Source organism: Vicugna pacos, chromosome 30 (assembly GCF_048564905.1).
Source record: "Vicugna pacos chromosome 30, VicPac4, whole genome shotgun sequence".
NCBI lineage: Eukaryota > Metazoa > Chordata > Mammalia > Artiodactyla > Camelidae > Vicugna > Vicugna pacos.
In genome coordinates, this window is record NC_133016.1 from 16,698,997 (window position 1) to 16,722,946 (window position 23,950).

Genomic DNA, 23,950 nt, shown 5'->3' on the forward strand with positions numbered 1-23,950 from the left:
CTCAGAAAGTAATGATCTTAGATCCTCTATTTTTTCCCTTGTTTGTTTAAAACCTTGTCTGTAACCCAGGAGGGCTGGACAATGGCTGATTGATTACTCTTTTTTTTTTTGGCTCAAAAATTCTAAGTCTAAAAAACCATTTGCTTTATTACAACAATTTTCTTCACACATCATAAAAATTCCCAAGAGGAAATTTGTTCCAGGGAAAGAACAGCACGGAAAACATAGGAGACAATGAATGGGATTGTAAAGCTCATATGAAAAAAGACAATTACCACTATCTGAAAATAATCACTAGGAATGACCACATCTCCATTCTTCATCCAGTTCACAGTGGGCACAGGCTTCCCAGAGACCGCACATTCAAACTCAATATCCATGCTTTCATAGGCATAGAGGTTGGAGGGATGATTTAAAAACCATGGCGGAACTGTAACGACAGAAAACAGAAGTGAGTGGGCAGGATGTGAACTTGCGATGCTCTAGTCTTCTCTGAGTTAAAAACAAATATTGAAACTATTTGTAATTCAAATAATTCCCATAAACACTTTGACTTTAGTTTACTTACAGGAACTACCAGAGGACACAATACACCCCCACCCCAACCTCCCATGCAATTAAACAGTTGCCGTTAATGGTGTTCTGCCACAAAGAAGTTTTTAAAAAATGGAAAAAATGTTGGCATATAATAAACATTCTGAATACCTAAGTATTTGTATCCAGTTGACCTACATAAAGGACGGTGGAAAGTGCATAAAATTATGCAAACTGTGCTGATAAAGCAAATGAAGGAACACTACTATGACTGAGACAACCCAGAGGATAAAACAAGAAAGCTGAGTGTCCCTGTAATTCAAGAGTTTCATTAGGATTTAGTTAAGGTGATGGACTCATTCCTGTTGAAACTGGCTGTAGCGACAGGACACTAAAAGTGACTATCATTTTTACTGTGGACATATTTCTGTTGTCCCAGCAATTACCTATCTAGTGCATTACTACACTGTATTACTATTTTCTCAGCAGGGTACATGATACACTAATTTAATTTAATGTCTTAATTACCATAATACTAGTTACTCTATGATGGAAATTTGCAATTGAAAGGAAAGCACAAATATAACACACCTTTGCTAGCAAATTTCTCAAGCTTGGTCCCTCAAAACCCTGCCTAGGAGAGGAATATTCTGAAAAGTGATGTTTATCTCCTTCCACTGAGAATCTTAAAATGATGTCAGATTTGAATATTTATACTGTCTGAGATCCAGGTTAACTACACAGTGAAGTAGCAGCCCTAGTCTCCTTTCAGATTGGAAATAAATATGCATTTTTAGTAGACATTTTTAAAGATTGCAGTTTTTGTCATTTTGCTGTTATGCTCAATGAGTAAGGAGTGCTGATTTTTGCTTCTTTCAGTAACCACCACACTTTGCTCTTTCCAACTACTATCAGCAAAACTTACCCCTGAAGTCAAAGTGAATTTGCCATCTTTGATGGTCACTGCCTTCTAGAAAAATAGGAGAGCCAGTGGAAAGCGCCCAGGACTCAAGTTGTAGTTTTTCCACTGAATGATCTTGAAAATGGACTCTCTCTTTCTATTTCCCTCCCTGTCTTATTTTCCTTGTTTTTTAACTAAATATTTGGATCTCTAGTGCTAAACAACTTTTAAATTTTTTAATTTTTCACAAGGGTAAATTGGTTTAGATTACTCAGCTGGGAGGTATTAATAGTGTCAGACTAAAGACATGAAAAAAAATGTGTCTGAGAGCTCTTCTACAGGGAATGTGTCCCCACTGTATATAGGGTTAAAAATAATTAGAGCTGATATTACTGTGAGATTTATTCTTTGACCGAGTTCACTGAGAGTGAACCAAAAGACATCAGAAATATTTCCTGAATGTCTCTAAACAGATATATTAATTGTCTCTTTTGGATTCTGTTCTAAATTTTATCACAGATTTTGATCAAGAATTTATTTAACAGCCAACAGCCATTATTTAGCAAGAGCTGACTGTACAATCTGTTACTCTAAGCACTTTATATGTATTATTCACACAACTCTTTGAAGCAGGTTCTATCATTCCCATTTCACAAACGAAGAGACTAAGGCATAAGGTGTTTAAATAACTTATCCAATCATACAGCCGGTAGGTTGTACGGCCAGACAGGCTGACTCCCTTCCTTACATGCTGAACTATTTTGTAATCGTTTTGCCCCTGGAAAATTCCAACGGAAGAGTAGCTCAAAAAGATTCCTGAAGGCTTACACATAATAGAGTTAAGCAATTAGAGCTGTTAAAAAAAAGTAACACCATGTTATCTATTCCTTTTCTCCTTTTAAGTTCTTCTTTCCTGCAGCCTGAAAACTGCCCAAGTCTGCTCAGCCTCAGTGTTCATGTTCATCAGAATTCCTGGAATCATCTGTGCCCACATTAGAGTTTTCAGATTTTGAGTGACTTCCATCAGTGGATCTTGAAATTTGTGGGAGTTGAAACTAAACTTTAAATATGTATGTCTATAAATAAAGACACGTACATAAACATACACCTATATATACACATACACATGTACATAAACCTATACATACACACACACACACACACACACACACACATATATACGTATATATCAGAGGAGAAGAGTAGAAAAGGAACAGGAAGAATTAAGACCACAGAAAAAGAAAATGGGAAGAGAAAAGGACACTAAAGCTACACTGAAGAAAAGCAAAGAGAAGCCAGATTGCTTTGATTTAAGTTCCAGTCCGTCCACTTACTACAAGTGTTTCCATTAGCGTCCCCCTTTATAACTTGGAGATAAGAATTGAAGATAAGAATGACCATTAACGTTTGTAAATGACTGTGCATCACTGTATGTTAAAGAAAAACAATACATAGAAAAACATCAGAGTGCATCAACTCCAAAATATCATACTGCATATACGTAAATACACATATTAATATGCAAATACATGGCTGTGTCTCTGTGTGTGTATGCAACAGCTTCTTTTTTTTAATTCCCTGAGTCTCCAGTTTGACTTATCTTTTCATATTCTCAAATGTCTAAAATAGTGTGCCTCATGCAGTAAAATTTCTTAAGAACAAACTATTGAATTTAAGTGACGTCTGTTTTCTGATAGTTTTGTGTAGGTTCATTCTGAATGTTTCCTCAACTTGAAGAGGAGGAATCATCTTCCTGTTTATTATCTTTCAGTGGAATTAAATCAACTGAAGCTGATCACACAGTGAATCCGGCAAACCTTCTGTTTCATTGATTAGTAAGAGACCCAGGTGACCCCTGAACAGCAGAGGGATTAAGGACACCAAACCTCCGTGCAGTTGAAAATCCTCATGTGTAACTTTACAGCTGGATCCACAGTTCTACATCCTAGGAGCATGTAGTACTGTAGCATGTATTCAATGAAGGAAATTCATGTCTAGTGGACCCGTAAGTTCAAACCTGTGTTCTTCAAGGGTCAACTGTAATAATAACTTCTGATTAAGGGAATAATCATTTGTTTAAGTACATAGTTGTAACTGTAAAATGGTTAAAAATCACCGAGGCATTCTTGGTATTTTTCTACCTCCAAATGCCTACATGGTCATGATCTATCGTCTGTAACTTTCTCATATCTCTCAGGCTCTCAGCATTGCACTGGATAATCTTGTCTTCCCTGGCTGTCTAGGTACTTTCATTTCTATATCAGGTTCCCCAGTTTTCACATTATACCAGATGACATAGAAGGATGACAAACATTGTCTCTTTCACTTAAATGGGAAGAAGAAGCATCAAGCAGCAATATTACACATGAAAAATGGGTATAAATCTCATGCTTTCTGAAAATATTCTGCCTTTCTTGGACAGTGTCAGCAGCCATCAGCAGATTGTGTGGTGAGGACAAGGGCTCATGATTTCTCTTCACATCTCAGAGGTTAATACACTGCCTCATTCGCAGCATGTGCTCAACAAAGATTTGCTACTGCTTGTAATAAGAACTCAAGCAATAAAATGCACATGTTCATCCTTTCCTGCAGCAACAGTGGTACAAGATGAGGAGGAAGAGTTTGGATGATGTTATGGAAAACATGTACTCACAAAATAATTTTATCACCCTAGAAAATAAAATGTCAGTAATTGATCAGAAAAAATAAAGAGCAAAATATGACGCCACATGACCTGTTGGAGAAAAATCTATGTATGTGTTATTTTAGACACCTTTAAGAAATATTCTTCAAGCTCTTCTCTGTTTGAGCCAAAATAAAGTCCTTATAGGACTTGGGGAAAGTTCTTGAAAAGGTCTGAATATATAGACCTGGATTGGATTAGAAATTAAGTGAAAACTTTTCTTTCTTTCTTTTTTTTTTTTTTTAAACTTTTCAACCTTGCTTTTAAATACTGCATCACCAAACTGCTACCTACTTTCCTGCACTTACCATCCACACATCCTTCACGTACACCCTATGGCTAAATTTAACAATCACACCCAGCCTTTTCTGATCCCAAATGTTTGTTCATTCTGTTTTCTCATCCTTCAGTGTTTTTTGTTTCATCTACCTATCCTTCATGAATCTACTTCTCCCCTCCAAAAAAATGTTTTTTTCTTTTCTTGTAAAATTTCCTCCCCTTTTAGAAACCCTGTGGTGTGTATTTTAACTGATTTTTACAGCACTTTGCAAATTAGTGTTAACTCCTTTGCACAAGATGCTTTATCATGCTAACATAAATTCAATACATTGCTTAACATGTTTCTTGATCATTATGCTATCTGAGCAAGAGTGGAACAATGAGGTTTACCCAATTTTTCTCTTTTTATTTGATCTCTTTGTCTTTTTCTGTGATGAGCAGATAAGGATCTATTTACCCCATGTTAGGATTGCTTCCTAGAATTTAGAATCTAGGATATAACCACGTGACACCTTTCACAGCTCTGGAGTACTAGATTCTAACAGAAACTAAGGTTGGGACTAACAAGTGAATATGACTTATCAATGGTTGTGGACACGTTTCTTCAGCCTTTTTTTTTTTTTTTTCTGATCATGAATCCCTGCCCAGCACTACATTCCTTACAGGATATAATTTCTATTTATTCTCTAAGAAGAAACAACCATTCTTTTTCCATGAAGTTTTGCCCTTCATGAAGCTGACAATGGATTTTCCTGCTTCTTTCAGTGCCCTCTCCCTGGGCTCAAGTTTTATACCACTTAATATTGTTAGATAACTTTCATATACATCATTATTTACTAACCAGACTGGGATTCTTAAAGATGGGGCCTGAAACACGCACTTTTTTTAATTCCTTTTGAATGTTAGCATAATTCCCCCTCCCTTCCACTCTTGTGAAAGGAATAATTCACTACTTTAAGCTGTTTGGTGGCCAGCAATTTCTTAATGACTTATAAAAATGAAGTACCATGAATTTTCAAGTTTATCAAATCATTCCATTCACATACTTCTAGCCCATTTCAGAGAACTGCTTAACATGCACATACAATGCTAAAGCAATTTCAGGCAAGATACTGATTTTGTTATACTTTCCTTTTTCAGCTAGAATAAAATTCATGACCAGAAATAAATTACCCACATTTCCATCAGATCTTGGTTTCTCAGGATCTTAAGTACTTAGAGTACATATAGAGAGAATTATTCTACCTTAGGGGCTGAATAGTGACTACAACAGAAATATGAAAAATAAAATTCTGTTCTTAAAAGTGCTATCATATTTAGAAATGATTAATAGATGAGATATTCCTCTATACTGCAATCTTTTGAGTTGTAAAATTAAACATTACATTTAAGTAAAAGTCTTCTCCAAATTAATTACTTTTTAAGTTAGTTTCAATGCTATGACTAATGATTTGAATACTGTAGAGTGAAATTTCTTCTGTAATTTCAGCCCCAAAGTCATCACCCACAACCTAAGCAACATCAAAGGCTTTATTTCACATCAACGATGCCTCCCAAGTATTTTAGTGACATCTTGCATTACTCAAAACTCTTCTTTAGACTTGGATTCTAGCGTTTTTACTTTTAGATAAAGTGTTTAGCTATTCTTTTCCAGTTATTCAGGCACAAAATAAATGTGGGTCAATTCTAAAATACTAGTCTAATACACATAATTAATACTCTCTGTATCACCTTGCCTTTGAGAAGATTCTATACACTCTAAAGATCTACCACAGCTCTTTGAAATTGCAAAAATGTATTTTTAAAGCCATGAAGTTGATTTAAATGAACAACAGGAAGCACAAATCACTGGTGAATGATAAACAAGAATCAAGTTTAAAAAGAAAAAATTGAGACTTTTTTTAATGAGATTTTGTCAGGAGAAAAATAAAATTACCATGAGCCTTGAGGGGCTACATTTTGACCCTGAGAACAGTGAAAAGTGAGCTGGTTTCCCTGGAGCAGAATAACTCTATTCTAAAAGAGCTAATTTGTTGTTGAAATAACAGGCATAAACCCATTAGTCTTCTCTTGAATGCAAATACCTCAAGATTCTGATTACACCAAATATCTAAAATATGTTTGCTGCCAAATCAGGCTAAGTCTACACACAAAATAAATGAGTTCTTTCAAGTGTAGACTCACAACTACGTCAACAGATAATTTCACCTTCAGGGGCCATAGTTTCATATGTAATCACATCCAGATGACTATGAGGGAAGCCATCTGGTGCTGAATGTAGGTTTAGTGATGACGTATCATGGGGGGAAATATTCTTTATAAATTCAGGCTTACATGTTAAATGTACCTCGACAAAATCCTACTTTTATCGAATAATGTTTCTAAAAGACAATTTATAGATTAGAAATTGCTCTTTCATCCCATAGTTTCAATTCTTCCTGCACGAACTTTTGTTGCCAAAACAACTTTCTTTCAGCTAACAATCTCTAAATGTGTAATCCTCCTTCTCCTTCATTTAACAAGGAACTGTGTGATGTATCTCTGCCCAATCCAACACTTCTCTCCAGGCCTTTTACGTGACAAGTGACTTGAAGTCTGCTGAATATTTCCCTCTAGTTTGCCCCTTCCTACCTACGTATCTGTTCTCTGCCAAAGGACTGGCTGTTGAGATGTGCATTTCATTCTCTATTGAAGTTGTCTTTCACACACACCTCTCTGTATTCTCCTCCCACCCCACCCCCCCAAAATTAAGCTGGGGTAAATTGGGTTCCAGGGGTAAATGACTGGAACGCATTCCACATTGGAAATAAAAGCACACTTGAGTTTTGTTCTAATTATTAATATTGACTGGGGCTCCCATTGTTCTGGAAAAATGAGTTTTAAGCTGTGGATTTTATTCTTAGCATTTTCTATGGGAAAAAAAAAGTTTCAATCTAGTCTGACAGCAATCATTTCCAGAGAGAGAGAGAGTAGTGAGAGGTTTGGATCCTCTTAACAACTGCGAGGATGTTCACTGTCTTTGCCTGGCATATGTGTAAGCCTAGGTAGCATGTTTAATTGTACTTCATCTTCCCTCAAGTGGAAGTAAACACATCGTTGCTGGAAGCTACACGACAGAGAAGCAGGTGAAGCAACCATCCATTCCACCGTGGCATCAATCTGCAGAAGAATACACTAAGCTAGTAACTTAAGGACAGGGGCTGCCTTATCTCTCTTTCTGTCCCCAAGGCCAAACGTGAGATGGATACTAACAGATGTTTATTAGATAAATAGGCATCGGTTTGGTTCAGTCTTCATAGGCTAATGCTTTGGCATTGCCACCTTCGGGTGACAAATAAGGAGTAGCTATGGAAAAGCTAGATGAGCAAAAATATTTAAGAATAAAGGTGGGGGGGTGGGTATAGCTCAGATGGTAGAGCAAGTGCTTAGCATGCACGAGGTCCTGGGTTCAATCCCCAGTACCTCTTCTAAAAACAATGAAAAATAAATAAAGATAAACTTAATTACCTCCCCTCCACACCAAAAAAATTTTTTTGAATAATAAAGGTAAATTTTTCTTCTAAAGTTAATTCCAATGACAACAATAGAATATTAGAAGCATCAAACTATAGGCCATTCTGCTGTAGCTTCCAAAGACGGTATTTTAATCATCTTAAGAAATAAAAGTTGGGCTCTTTTGACTTTATTTTCTGCCCCATCAGCACATCTTATTGGGGGCATAATATGCTGAAAAATCTGCACTTCTATCTAAAACTGGTCTATGTACTGTGAGGATGAAGAACAGCGGATCTTCAACCTGGAGAGGCTTTTTTTTTTTTTTTTAATGTGCTTAGAAACTATTTTAGATCTCTTCTCACAGTTTTCTTTATCCAGACAAATAATTCCCTTCCTTTCCTCAGTTTCAGCCGTTCCTGAAATCAGGGTTGCTTCTCTCTAAGTCCAGACTGAGCTTTCCAATTTCTCTCTTTAATTGTAGAGGTTAGGACCAAACTGGGAGAACGATGTTGTGGGACTGAAACCAGTGATAAAAGTGACAGAATTAATCTCAAGGTCCTAATTCTCCATGCTTACTGAGGTTATTGCCATGTCTTTGAAAACTTGATTCGTGTGCCATCAATGTCCTTCAGTAGATACTGGCAACTCTCCATCAGTTCAGTTTGTGTGTGTGTGTGTGTGCATATGTATATAAACACATAATCACATATTTAATACATGCACTTCTATATATTTATGTACATATTTGTGGTCATATATAATTCTACGTAAATTATAAAATCATATGGAATACCTATATTTGCAAGGTTATCTTTTCACATAGATATGCAAAATTATACATCCACACATATACAATTTATAAACATCTCTCTTTGCCCAACTTTTAATTTCAGCTGTGAAGAAAATGGCAACATGTTAAGAAAAACATTAAACTATTAACAAACATATGTTGTATGATGACAAAAAAAAAATAAGTACTTAGAATGAGTAATCCAGTTCCTAACACTGCATATTGACAGAAATTTAAGAGTTATTATATTTCCCTCAGTCAAATATTTCCCAGTGTGCCCTCCTGGTATTTGAGAGAAAAAGATGTGGATACTCTCAAAGGCTAGAAGAAAATGTTTCTGTCATGCCTGAGAGCGACTTCTGTGTATTTCTAAATGCACAGTGAAGAGTTACAGTAAATTATAGTAGAAACTTTATTTTGTTAGAAGTAGATATGAGGGAATCTCCCAGCACAGTTAACTGAGAAGACGATGGCTTCTAAGACGTAACTAATTCCCTTCCCTCAGTACCTAATGAAATAAAAAGTAAGTCCCAGCTCGCACACATAATTCACCTAGTACAACCAAAGAAAAGAAAGCACAGTCAATTGTATTAAAAAAAAATCAAAACAGACTCTTCTGGCGTACAGTAGAAAGGAAGAGTGGGATGTAGCTCCTCATCTGTCCTGAACCCCAAAAACTGCCCTGGAGTTTGGGAAGAAGCCTAAGAATTCTCAGTAACACCTCCAGAACTGAATCAATGTGAAGTCTGTGGGTAGTCTTATGTTTTTCCTTCCTTTTCTATTGACCAGAAGCTGCGGTGACCAGACCTGAGGACTACTCCCTCCTTCGTGGAAGGGAACAGGAGACACACAAGCGTGCAAAGATGAGTGCTCGACTGAACTCACTCCCTTACCATTCCTGCTGGTTATCAAAAAATGAATAAAACCTAAAATATCCAGCACTTTAGACTGGAGCCCACGAGGTCTCAGGCAGGGTGGTAAATAGATCTAGAAGTAATTCCCACTATATTAGAACAAACAGTGTCTGGACAGAGCCACCCACACATGAGTAAGCTAAATGACACATATGGCAAATATGGAAATATATTACAGGCAACAATAGAGAGAGAGAGATAGAGACAGAGAGAGAGAGAGAGAGAGAGAGAGAGAGAGAGAGAGGGAGAGAGAGGGAGAGAGAGGGAGAGAGAAGGGGAGGAAAAGTGGTGGAGGGGGAGGAAGAGAGAAAAACCAAACATTCAACACAGAAGAAAATCTGAGGGTAGGAGCAGAAATGCCTCAAGTGGTTTCACACAAAGGATTTACTTATTATAAAAATAAATTCAACAAAACTAGAGGTCAAAGACTAGAGGATAAACAACAGAATGAAATGAAAAGGGAGGCACTGGACCTAACGAAGCAAATCAGGGAGCAAAACGCCACCATCCGAGAGCCAACACATAAATCAGGAGCACGAGGGGCGTAAGGGGCACCCCACAACCCACGGTGTCCACACGCGGGAGACTGGAAATAACCGCGGTGAGTGTGCACGGAGAAGGCTCAGGGCCTAAAGTAATCAGGGAAAGAGGCCACGCAAAGGTGAGGTAATATTAAGATAACGCATCCGGAAGCAGCAAGCCCACAAGTGGAGCAGAAGATACAACCAAAGATAAAATAACAGGACTTTTTCCCCCTGAAATATAAATCTGAATTTTCAGGTTGAAAGACTATACCCTTTTCCTGGGGGAACTGAATACACAACCCTCAATAGTGAGACATATTTGAGCTATTGAATCTGGAAGAGAAAGAATTATTTGAGCATCCAGACAGAAAATCAAAACCAAAACACATGTACAGGGAGTGGGAAACTGGGTTCCCATATAGTAATGTCCAACGCCAGAGAACAATGAAGCGGTATCACCCAAGAATATCAGACGTGACTGTTCACATACAAAGCTATGTTCCCAATTCTGCAAGTCCTCGGAAAACACAGCACTTTCTAAAGTCAGTCTGACAACAAAATCTAGGCAGTTCAGAAAATCATTAGAATTCAAAGTTACGCATTGCGACAAAAGAACTAGTGATGAATACTGCATACAAATTCATACAGAAATAAGAGTAAACACATGGAAATAATGTTTAGAGAAGACAATTCAATTATTATAAACCTGGGCAGTATACAACTAAAGCCATAAATACCAAAATCGGAAGGTGGGTAAGCGAGAGGATGGATGGGACTGCTAACCTCTCCTCCCAGTCTCTCAAGGCTCCCGTCTTTCACAGTAGTGATTTAATCAATTGTGTCTTTAAATTAAGAAATGAACTTAAAAAGACTAGAAAACAGTACCTCTAGCTGCATCACGTTATTATAGACGTATTTCTACCTAACTACCCAGCTATTTATGTACACAGGAGGCTGAATGGAACACTGAGATTTGGGATGATTTTTAATTCACATGGATTATCTTCACAAAATTAACAGAGTGCTTTTTCTAGAACAATTTTTTTTAAGGAAGCAAATAGTCTAAGATATTACAGTGATTATGGAAGTGTAGATATAGATCCTTTCTCTTTTCATATTTTTAAAATTTTCAGTGATTATAAAGATATTCATGAAAAATCTACCTTCTGGGAAGACTTAGTATGACAGCTTAAAAGACTAGAACCCACTGGAAATTCTAAGAGCTTGTATAAATAGTATATATGATATAAATAGCAGGTAAACATACATATCTCTTTATTTTATCATGTCTCACTGGGTTTTGAAAGAACTTCAGGGAGACTCCTGTTGCTGGTGGGGGATGAGAGAACATAAACTCTTAAGGGAGACCATGAGTGGTAAGAGACACACCAGGTTTCCTACCTCAAAGGTGGTGAAGGGAGAATGTATACAGGATGGCCTGGGGGAGAGCACTTACAAGACAAAGGAGAACCTGGAACTCTTGACTCCTGGTTCTAGCTCTCCTATACGTCAGACTATAGACACAAAGCAAGTCATGGGACTTCTCTTGACTTCAGTTTCTTTGAAAACTCAGAAGGTTGAACTGGAAGCCAACTGTTCTAATTCTTTGGCACCTCTTCACACGTTGCTGGTGAGGGGTGGCTGTGATGTCACTTTCCAATCCTTTAATACCTTCAAGGAAAATAGTGCCACTGTGTATACTGAGCTCCGGTATTCACTTAAAACTTCAGGAGAGCATTCTCTGCTGCTAAAGCAAAGATAGTAAATTATCCTCAACCTTTTTTTCCAGCTTTGAAATTTCTAAGAGTCTAATCTGCCAGTATATTCAGCTGGTCCAATGCTGTTCAGCTTCAATAGTTTACATCAAGTTGATTTAGAAAAGAATGAACAGGGAAAATAAAATTGTCAGTTTGCTTTTTATTCTGCCACTAAAATAATATTTGGACAGCATTAATGCATCACCTAAGTGATAAATACCAACCTCGGCATCTCATAAAAATCACAGAAAGTGACTCAAAGGCAGGTCAAGGATAATTAGTTCAATGCCTTGCTGCAAAATGACAGGCTTCCTTTCACACTAACACTTACAAATGGCTTCCTCTTCAGATTACTCGGTGAAAGAGTACTTCCAGCATTGATGACGTTCCAATTTTGAGACTATCTGCCTTTTCACTCCTGTATTTTGGCCTCAAGAGACCTTGGCTATCTCCCTACAGATAAGACCAAGCTCCATGGTAATTTTACTGCTTTGCAAACACAGATTTCAGAAACTGTGGAGAAAATGTATGTGTGTGTGTGTGTGTGTGTGTGTGTGTGTGTGTTAGGATTTATAAAATCTCACCACACAGATAGCACATTTATAAACTTGAAGGGCTTCTTGCATAGTAAATGAAAATGGTCTCTTTAAGCATTTTGCCTGGTATTTAAAACCCAAAAAGGAATGCTTGTAACATTCGTGTGCAATTCATTGTGGTAAGTTGGATTAAAAAATTCGGAATTCATAAAGTTCATTTTAGTCAGGAAGAACCCGTATCAAATTTTAAAATGTAGTGTATTAAGGGGTGTGCATTAGATTAAAAACAGCAAAATCTACCACCTGTTTAATAGAAGTTTATATCAAAAGGGATCTAGAAATTTTTGTTGACTGCCAAGAATTTCAATTTTAAAACCCTGCCCTGGTCTTATATTTAGAGGACCCTGAATATCATAAGCAAATAAATATATGCATGTGTGCACATATGTGTGCGTGTTTTGGGGGCATGGATGTACCTGTGTATACGTGTAATAAGAAATGCGTGGCTACCTACATCACTTGGGATCTGGCCATAAGTGCTGGCAGAGAACACTGTGTAATGCTAAACTCCTCTCCTGTGAGTAACACTCTTCAAAACTCAGAAACATTTTTCGTTTCTCCTCCTATAACTCACCAAATACAACAGTCAAAATGTAAGGCTAACTCAGAAGTTCTTACATTTCTGGTCCTGTGTTTCCTAGTGAAATCTTCTGACACCCAAAGGCTCATTGGGAAATGGCTGGAAAGAAAAACTAGAGGAAATATTTTAGTTAATGTTTCAAATTGTACAGAATCCTTCCTATCCCTTCTCATTCACAGAGGTCTTGGCATAGTTTGCTGAACATGACTCATCAGTTAAAAGCAAACTGGTTAGAAAGCTTATTATTCGTCCACTCATTCTGATTAAAAAAATGTATGTGCTACTCAGAAGCTTCTAAAGATTACTTGGTATATTTTCATACTTGTCATTCATATGTGTCTCATATTTGTTCTTGTATATACATTTAATCCCTGCTCATATGCTAAACATAAGTCACATAAACCAACACAAGACTTTAATGAGTGATACCCATGCAACATCTATACAGCTATGCACATCTATGTTCTGTAATCATAGATACGCCCTTGAATGCACCCACTGGAATGCCTATAAAGTGCAGCTTGAAATCTGAACATTCTTTCTGCTTTTATGTGCATAAGCTGAGACAAAATAACTGCCTTGTGGAAAGAAAAATGAATCCCCCAAGTTATAAGTCAATAAATCGCAAGTTATACAAAAAGAAGCCATTTTTTTTGCATTTTGGATTTTTGCTTTTTGAATAAACCTGAGCTCCAGGTAGACCAGAAATGTAGGCTGTGAGTACTCTGTGGATATAACTGTGCCTGAGTTCTTATTACTTTATATCCTAAAGCATGATGTGTGCTGAATAAATGCTGGTTTGATTGACTGATTGACTGAATCTATAAAGGATTTACATCAAGTCTATCACTTATATTTTGCAGATAAAGAAACTGAGGGTAAATGGTATTTTTATAGTATCACACAGCCCATAAATATCGAAGGTTATATCAGAATCCAAGTTTCCTAAATTCCAACCAATGGCCTTTCCTTTTTAACAAACTACATTTTTTATGTATGTAGTAAATTATCGAAGTATTTTAATGGCCTATACAATTACTTCATGATTTCTGGACAGGAAAAATGTTCATTTCCTTCCCACCCCCCCTTTTTTTTGGCCAATTAAGAGATGATCTTGCTTTCATGCCTTGCAAACATGAAAAGGAAAATGGTATCAACTCCAAAATTCTTCTGTCATGTTTTTAAGATGCTTTCCAGCAATCTTACTTATTGTTGTCTATTTACGGGTCTTCTTCTAAAGTACAATACCTCTTTATTAATTTTTCAGTATATCCTGATATGAATAAGCAAGAACAATAATACTGAACTCTTTTTGAAGCATGTCTGAAGCTATCAGTGCCACTACACATTCTGTACAGAGAAATTTCAGGGTCTGTAGGCAATTCAAGTTTGCCCTGCCTTCAGACGGGTGATCACAGGCGTAGTAAATGGCATCATAGAATAGTGACTAGAAGTGGGTGACATGCATAAGTAGCAGGGGTAAATTCTTATCCATCATTAATTACTTACTAGAACTTGGTAGTGCAAAATCATCTAATTTAGGATTAAATTAGAATAATGAAATTGTTAAGGCATACATTTTGGAAATAAACCACGTAAAATGCAACTTTGCTATTCAGTGGCGTAACATACTCCTCTTCAGGAAAGTCAGCTTGAAACTTTACCAGGTAGGCAGGTCATTTTCAAAATTCTGCTTTGGGAAAGAAGAGTCAGAAAAATGATCTGAAGTTTCTAGGCAATTCCACTGGTTATGCTAATGATCGGTTCGCTTATTCAGGACACTATGCTTTGAAGAAGAAAATGTTAGATGAAAAGCTATCTCCAAAGGTCTGTATCTGGTCTTGTTTTCGATCTCTTCCTTGTCATACCCACCTCCTGAACCTTTCAACTTTCATCTCTAGATGGATGACCACCATATTTAATCTTGACATATCTCATGAGTTCTATATTTGCAACTAACTGGTGGCCGTTTCCAGCTCTGTCATTTCGAACCTGCCCCTGGCCAGCACTGATAGTTCCCCTGTCAGCTACTACCGTCACTGCTCCAGCATTTATTACAGTGTGTTTTCACATGGTCTATTTCTTCCTTTGTTCCCCTCCCATTAGTCTAGAAGCTCTTGGAGAGAAGGAATTATATTTTTTATTTTTATATTTCTAGAGCCTGAGCCAATTTCTATAACATTATACCAGTTTCACAAAGGTTTACTAAATTGAATTAAATATAATATGTATACATTTTTAACTAGCATTAGAGTTGCTTTGTGTGCTTTTAAACATGCAGAATCCTTGGCTCCACAGCGGCATTGTGCTGTGGGAACCAGGAATATGTATTTTAAAACCACCACCTCTAGATTGTTTTTGATTTGGGAAGTACCTGGATCACACAGTGAGAAACTAACTTCATGGAATATGGAGAAATGGGACTTAATTCAAATTCTGGCCTTACCAATTACTTAGTTACTTTGAGTAAGTTTCTCGTTAGTAAAATAGGGTTCTCAAAATTCAAAGAGATAAGCCATGTAAAGCACACATCACAGTGTCGAGAACATGGTAACTGTTCACGAAACCACAGCTAGCATTATCTCACTTAACCTGTCTGTGTTTTATCTCTGACATCCAGCTTGTTTTGTCTATTTTTCACACTTGAATTTTCTTTCTTTCATACCCTCCCCGTATTTAATCATTGTCAAGCTTTGCCATTCCATCTCTGTGACAGCTACTGTCTTTTTGTTGTCTCTATCCCTGCTGCCATCACTATGGCAATATAATTTAACTTAATTTAGTGAATATTCACTGAACACTTTTGTGTTAGGCACTGCGTTAGGCACTGAGGATACTAGGACGATAGATATGCAGTCAAGGAGTGGACTGTATAATGGGGAAGAGGAGCATATTTTTAAAATCCACAAGGTTGGATCACTGCTATAACAGAAGAGCAGTAGGTACAATGGGACATAAAGGAGAAACAGAAAGGATTCACAGGACTTAAGTCGGATGTCCCTAGTGATTCGGATTTAAAACCCTCCAGGGTCCCACAAAAATAAGAGAAGACAGAATGATGGATAACCCATGCCTGCAGTATGGAAATGTGGAGGCAAGACCTATGGGGACATGGCCAGGAGTGCCTGCATTCTTAGCCTGGGTACAAGTGGAGTCAGGAAGCCTCTTTCCAGTCTCAACCACAATGCGGACTTTGTAGAAATAGTTTTCGACCCTCATCGGCCCTAGAGCAAACAAAAAATCACAAATATGAACTAAATATCTTCTCCATTCTCTCTAAGGATGAAATTAGCTAAGAAAGCACAGTATGGACCTTCTTCTGGCCAATATTCTTTATGGAAAATCAAAAGTTGGAGTTTGTGATTCTCATTTTTTGAAACCATGAAAAATGGCAGACTTTGTTTACATACTCCCACTTGCATGAAAAATTAATGACCAGAGAGTATTTGCATGAGAATAAAATTCCTAAGTTAACTCCTTAGAATTGCCCAGTCTTTGTATTGTCCAGTGACCTGGACATTAAAATACAGTACATCAGTAAAAGTGTAAATGCAGAATTTGATCAATGGGCTCTGAAGGGAAAAAAATCTCACATTGCTGGAAGCCACAGACACAGACATTCTGTAATAAATCTCTCCAGAAGCTTCTGAGGCTAATGGGATGCATGCAAGATGGAATGGATCAGTTAAAAATCTCTATGTTTTAGTGACCTCAACATTTCTTAAAGATATTTCCCCCCTGAAGTGACAGCTGATCCACTGACAAGCAATTGTATTCCCCAAATTGTCAACTCTTCTAATACAAATTGTTCATCACTCACGTTTGAATTTTTTTTTTTAAATGTGTTTCTACTGATCCAAAGAGCAGTCTTGACTTCACCAATGGACTAACCTCTGTCAAAAGCTCATCTGAATGATGCTTTCTGAATTTTACTTTAATGGTATTAAAACGCACAGATCTAGGTGTCTGAAAGGGTCCAGGGTGACTAGTCAAGCAGGCAACTATACGTCAGAATTCTGCCCCTGTCACTTACTGGGTATGGGACATGGGGGTCAATTAATTTCACCTCTCTGAGCCTCAGCTTCTACCTACAAAGTGAGCTTACTAATAACTATCAAATGGGGGTTATTTTGAGCATAAGAGAAAAAATCCTATAGAACTTCTGCCCTAATGACAGTATTGTTTAGGTATTATAGGCCAAATGTTTATGTCCCCCCAAAATTCACATGTTGAAGCCCTAACCTCCAAAGTGATGGTATTTGGAGTTGGGGACTTTGAGAGGTGACTAGGTTCAGATTAGATCTGAGAATGGGGCACTCATGATAGGATTCATGCCCTATGAGAAAAGGAAGACAGAGCGATCTCTCTTCAGAGGCACATGCGAAAAACAGGTCATGTGAGCCCATGGCAAGATGGTAGCCAAGAATCCAATCTGTTGCTGTCTTAATCTTGAAGTGCTCAGCCTCCAAAACGGTGATAAATAAAAGTCTGTTATTTAAGCCTATGTTGTTTAAGTCTATGGTATTTTGATTCAGCAGCCCAAGTGAAGACAATAAAGTGTATACACATATTATTGATATCAATAATAGTCAAATCCTAAAATATCAGAAATGGAAGAGAATTAATTAATGACTTGTCCCTTCTATTTATTAGCTTTATAAATGAGAACATGGAGACAGGGGACTGGCCTGGTGCTTTGTTTCATCCCTGGAACGTAGTTTGGTGCCTTCTAGTCACTCAGATGCTTGCTGATTGGCAAATTGAGTGCATGCATGAATCACAAGATAGCAGCAGTAAATGTCAATCATGATCTCAAATATGTGTGTTTTTGCTTGAGATTGCATGACCTGGTCATTTCTAGAGATAGGTCTGTTTCTAAAAGTGGAACTCTGACATAATGTGTTTTCCTCTTTTTCTTTTTATTTTGTGTTAGCCTTCATCTCCCATGCTTTCTAAGTGCCCGACATTATAGAATACTTTCACACAACTTTATCTCATTGCATCTTTAAAAAAAAAAAAGTCCTTTCAAGTGTTCTCATCAGATCTAACTTTACAGATGAAGCAAACAAGGCTCCTAAAAGCTAAATGATCTCCTCCATATTGTGAACCCCTAAGTGGACGGTCAGGATGAAGTCCAGGTATACTTGACTTCAAAGGTCATGCTTTCAAATAGCACCAAGTAGCTTTCTTACCTTATTGGAGGTTACATATACTGCTGCCTGTTCATTGTACTTCCCATCCCAGCATGCCCCATTTCTTCTGAGCTAGTAAATTTTAAGATCTCAGCCTTTTAAGCAACACCTTCCTGTGATCTTCCACTCAAGACCTATGATAAAAACTCAAGCAACCAGAAGGCAAAGATGTAGCATGGTAACAGAATAAGGCTGTGCATATATTGCTCATAACCACAAATAATAAAAGCATCTCAGGGTTTAGTTTTTTCCTGGCATCCCCCACCCCCACCATGCCTATCTAGTGCCATATTAAAAGGGCAAGTCAAGGTCTACCAGTTAAGTAGGCAATATGCATTGTTTCTTTCTGTACCCATGTCTACATACAACTGATTCCATTTCATCTTTTTTTTTTTCAACCACTCACTGTCAGTTCTCTTATCCTTAACATTTTCCTAGCTGTACTTCATGCCATTTGCACCTGAACCTAACTGAGAATCCAAAGACATCAAAACCAGGGATGGCTGCACTTGAAGTTTCATCTCTTACTGTAGCACAGAACCATTTAGGCATCATTGGTTGAGCTGGAAATGCTTCTTCAAGCAAAGGGTCTTTTCTGATGTCCCTCAAATCATTTATTAACTCTGTCTAAACAGAATGTCAGTTCTCTTGCTTGAAACTGATTAAAATAACTATGCTTGCTGAGTCTTGAAGGACTGATATGGACCCTGCTCTACCATCTGCTTGAAAAATGCTCATGTCCCTGCTACCTTGAAAATGTATATCAAGTTTGGACTAATCTATATCTTGCTGAAAAGCTAAAGGATTCAATTGTACCCAAGATAGGAAGCAATGCTTGAAAGAACTCATCTCCCAGACTCTAAAGCATATTTTTCAAACAGAGATATCCAGTTCCAATATTGCTTAGACCAAATGTTCTGAACACTTTCCTTTTCATTTCAATTTCTGCTGTCTCAAGTTTGCCTTCTCCACGCACAATTAAGGAGCAGATAGGGGGCTGGGGACACACACTGAATAACAGATTCACTAGTGCCTTTACCCGTGATTCAGAAATCTTCTAAAATAGAATATTACTCATGGAGGATATTAACAGACAAACCAGTGTAGATGTACCTTTAATGTATGCTGAATTCATATACAGTCAGTTTTGCTATAATGAGACATACGTGTTCCTAAAACTTTACCATGCTACAGTAAGGTGATAGAAGGAATATTATCTGAAATCAGATAGAAAGTTGTAAAATCAGCTCTGGATAGGTGTGGCTCACAACACATGTGGTGAACCAGGGTAGTTAGCAGATGTCTGAGTTCTGTATTCCCACATGGTTTGGCTCAGTTGGGCACAGCTTTCTCTATTCACCTATTGTTTCTTGCAGATGACAGCATATACAGAAAATGCAAAATGTGCATTATATACAAATTGTTCCCTAATATATTGATGACCTTGGAACAAGTTCACATTTTCAAAGCAAGCATTATAGCAGAACTGACTATATCAGAAATTATATAGATGTAATCCAGCACCTGGGATTGGAACCTATAGAAATAAGCAGAGTTGGAGATAGTGATTTATCAACATGAGTGTTCACCGAAGTATCATTTGTAACAGTGAAATATTAAATGCTCCAAGTAAAGAATTGCTAATCTATCCCCCCCCAAAAAATCACAGGAAAAAGTTCAGGCTAATAATACATTTTTCTAAAAGCCTGTATCTAATTTTAACAAAAACTCTAGGAAATAACACCATGAATTTTAAACATAAAATTAAAAAAAGTGTGAATGGGGATATCTATTACTATTGTGTACAAAGGTGAAAAACTGTATCAAATACACATTACAATGACTGTATTATTAAACCAATTATGGATGAATATAAAGCCACTTAAAATTACAGTGTAGTCTGCAAAGGGTGCCTATATCCCATTATACAAATGTACCAGAGAACGGAGACAACCCCACTGCTGTGCATTTATGTTGTTTCCAGTTTTTCCCTACATTGCTATAATGCTCCTCTTGAGCAAAAGTGTGAGCATATTTGAGAAACAAATCCTGGGCTTCTGAAATTCCCCCAAACTACAGTTATATTAAATTTTTAATTATAAAGTAAATGTCATTCCATTTTCCACTTAACATTGGCAGGTCTAATTACATCAATTTTGACCAGATGATACTGCAGGTAGTGACATCAAAAATCTTTAGACCAGATCCAAAAGTGTGTTCTTTGTTCTCAGTACTGTTTCAGGTACTGGAGAGAAAATGGAAAACAAAATAGACAAAGCTCCTGTCCTCGGGGAGCTTACATTCCACTCTACAAAGATCGAAAACGAGTGATGGTTAAGTGTTACCAGAGAGAGGAGTGTAAAGGAGAAAACAAAACGGAGTTGAAAGAGTCTTGTGGGAAGAAGTGCTAGTTTAGTAGAAAGGGATTACTTAGGGTGCAAGAATTCTTGAGGCAGAGGGAACAATAAAGCTTGAGGGAAGAGTGTGCTTGAAATGTCCAAGGAACAACAAAGGTGGAGCAGCCTGAGCAAGGGGGCAGGAGAGCTCACAGAGCTCTCAGGTCTTACTGACTATTCTGATGGCACTTCGAGAGAGTGAGGAAGGCCTTAAGGAGGTTTGAGGAGAGAAGTAGCCTAGCATGTCTCGGATTGATCAGTATGACTCTGGTTTCCGAGTTAAGAACAGAAAGTAGAGGAACAAGGATACAAACAGTGAGGTCAGCAGGGAGACACTGCAGTGGCCAGTGACGGCTAACTGCAGCTTAGGTCGGGGTGGCGCAGTGGCAGTGGGGTTCTACACTCCAACTGCATTGTGAAGTTAGAGCCAACAGGGTTTGTAGATAGACCAGAAGTAAGTTTTGGGGGAGAAGGGAGGAGATGCTGCAAGGTTTTTTTTGGCCTGTACAACTGAAATGATGTATTTGCTCTATACTGAAATGGGGAAGATTTCTGGAGAAATGTGATGGAGTAGGGAGGCTATAGGAAGAGATGAAAACTTGGTTATCATCTTAAGTATAAGATGTCTATTGGATACCTACGGAGAGCCTTTTTGAGTCTGAAGCTTAGGGAAGAGCTCTCAAAGACTCCACATATGAATGATATCATATGGTATTTTTCTTTATCTGGCTTGCTTCACTTAGAATGACAGTCTCTAGGTCCCATCCATGTTGCTGCAAATGGCTTTGTTACTCTTTTATGAGTAATATTTCTATACATACATATGTATGTATGTATGTATACACACACACACACACACACACACACACAAACTTCCTTATCCAGCCATCTGTCAATAGACATTTAGGTTATTTCCATGCCTTGGCTATTGTAAATAGCGCTGTTATGAACACTGGTTCATGTATCTTTTTGAATTAAGAGTTCTCTCTGGATATATGCCCAAGAGTGGGACTGCTGGATCAAATGAATTTATTTACAAAATAGAAATAGACTTACAGACATAGGAGAAAAACTTATGGCTACTAGGGGGGAAAGTAGGTAAGAAAGAATAATTTGGGAGTTTGAGATTTGCAGATTCTAACTACTATATATAAAATAAACAAGTTTCTACTGTTGCAGCAAAGGGATCTATATTCAATATCTTGTGCTAACCTATAATGAAAACAATATGAAAAGGAATTTATGTATGTTTATGGATGACTAAACTGTTATTCTGTATACCAGAAATAGACACAGCATTGTAAACTGACTATATATTTCAATTAAAAAAAAGAAAAAAGAAAAAAACAATTTGAAAGCTATCAATACACAGACAGTATTTAAAGCCAAGAGATTGGTGGGCATTATCCAGGTAGTTAAAGAGAAGAGGAGTAAAAACTAAGAGATGGTAAAATTCCATATTTGGCATCAGAAGGATCAGCTGAAACTAGTCAATGAGGTTTAAAAGGAGTAGCCAGGGAGGTGTCTCAAAAGAGAAAGGAAGGTTGGGCTTTAAGAAGGAAGGCATGTCAACCATGTCAACTATTGCTAATAAGCTGACTAAGTTAAGGCCTGAGAAATAACCATAAAGGTCATTGGAGGCCTTGGGAAGGAAAGTTTTGATAAACTGGTAGAAGAGGAAGTGGAGATAGATTTTAAAAGACAATATTTTACTGAAGTTTTACAGTAAAAAACAAAACAACAACAAAGTACAGGAAGGAAGTGATGCCTGAAGGCAACATGGGTTCATGAAGTTCACTTGTTTTAAGAGAGAGAAAATGACAGCGTATTTATATGCTGGTTGGGAATGAGCTAGCAGGGTGGGAAGACGGATGATGTAGGACAGAAAGAGGACAGACGCTGAGGCGATGCCCCTGGAGACCCAAGAAGAGATGGAGTCAGTGCATGGTTGGAGAGCTAGTCTTAGGTCAGGTCACACAGATGGAAAGCAAGAGTTCTGGGGCACAAACATTAGTCTGATAAAAACGGAATAGACGGCTGTTCTCTTCTGCTGCTGTTTTCTCAGTGAAAGGGAAAACACCACCGTCAGCTGAGACTGAGGTGGGGAAGAGGGAGTGGATGGACGAGGAGAAAGGGAACATTGTGAAACAGTCTTACAGGCTGGTGGGAGAGCAAATGGAGTAGAGAAGCAAGGCCCCATCACGAACCAACACTAAAAACCACCCGAACTGGCAGTCGTCATAGTTGAGAGAGACCTGTCAGCAAGACCCTGTGGCTTTCTCCACTCTTTTTTGGCTTCAGGAATTCAGGGGCAGAGTGGATAAAACTTAGGCTTAACTGGGACTGCGTCTGTTAGTGGAGTTTCTTCATCATGCCATACCTGAAGCCTTCCCCACCCACAACCTTTTTATTTCTCATGCGCCGTCATTTTCCCTTTCAGGTTAAGTCAGTTTGGGAGTCTCAGGTCACTTGTCACAGACTGAGTCCCACCTTCCGTAAAGACTCTCTTTCTAACTGGTATGAAAAGCATACTAAAGCAAAGAAATCTCAACTCTGTAACAGGCCTTATGTGAAGAATGGGGTATGTCATCCTACTTTTTTTTTTTTCCCTAAGATTTTTATGTGCGTTTCCAAGAAAAGTCAGCCTTAGAGCCAGAGGGAGTTTTCTGGGGTAAGTCACTGTTTCCACCTCAAGTCTGACTTGAACTGCGAATTTTTCTCTTTATTATTAACTTCTTTCCTGGGCAGTGAGCTTCAATGCTCAAAATTCTGCTCAGAAAAGAATCCTTTTATGTTCCGTGCACCCTGTACCCTGAAGCTCTCACAGTAGCCCAGGGAACACCAGATCTTTATATGCAAAGGTGTACCATGAGCCTATATTCTGGACCTATTTTTCCATATGAATGCAGAAGTATTAAATGTAGGAGTTTGAGATTTTCCTGTTTCCAACATAAAATAGGATGGTAGGTAGTAACCTTACAGATACAATGTATAGAACCATAGATTCCTAACTCCTAGGAACATTTTTATATCAAAGATGTTGCACCTATAAATTCGACTTTTCTTCAAAATGGATTTATGCCATGCATACAAAGCATGTTTCTCAAAACACAAATAACCTCACGTATCATGAGAGAAAAGTCAGATCAATAAACGTCTGTATCAGATCCAAAGAAATGACAACAGGGAAATCAAATGGGAAAAGCATACACGTGGTCCACCTATTTGCCAGGAAATTATCTTCCCCTCAAGTAAAAGGACTTCTAATATGTTTTCCTTTTGTTCTGTTCCTCCTGAAAAGGAATTTAC

The 23,950-nt window shown here is 37.7% G+C and overlaps 1 protein-coding gene across 1 annotated transcript in view; it reads right to left on the reverse strand.

Moving 5' to 3' along the window:
- The window catches only part of DCC (DCC netrin 1 receptor), a 619,636-nt gene that overhangs the window by 379,989 nt on the left and 215,697 nt on the right, over positions 1-23,950 (reverse strand). Inside the window, exon 5 of the mRNA XM_072952215.1 lies at positions 276-430. Coding sequence (XP_072808316.1) covers positions 276-430 — 155 coding nt within the window. The remainder of the gene's footprint in view (positions 1-275; positions 431-23,950) is intronic.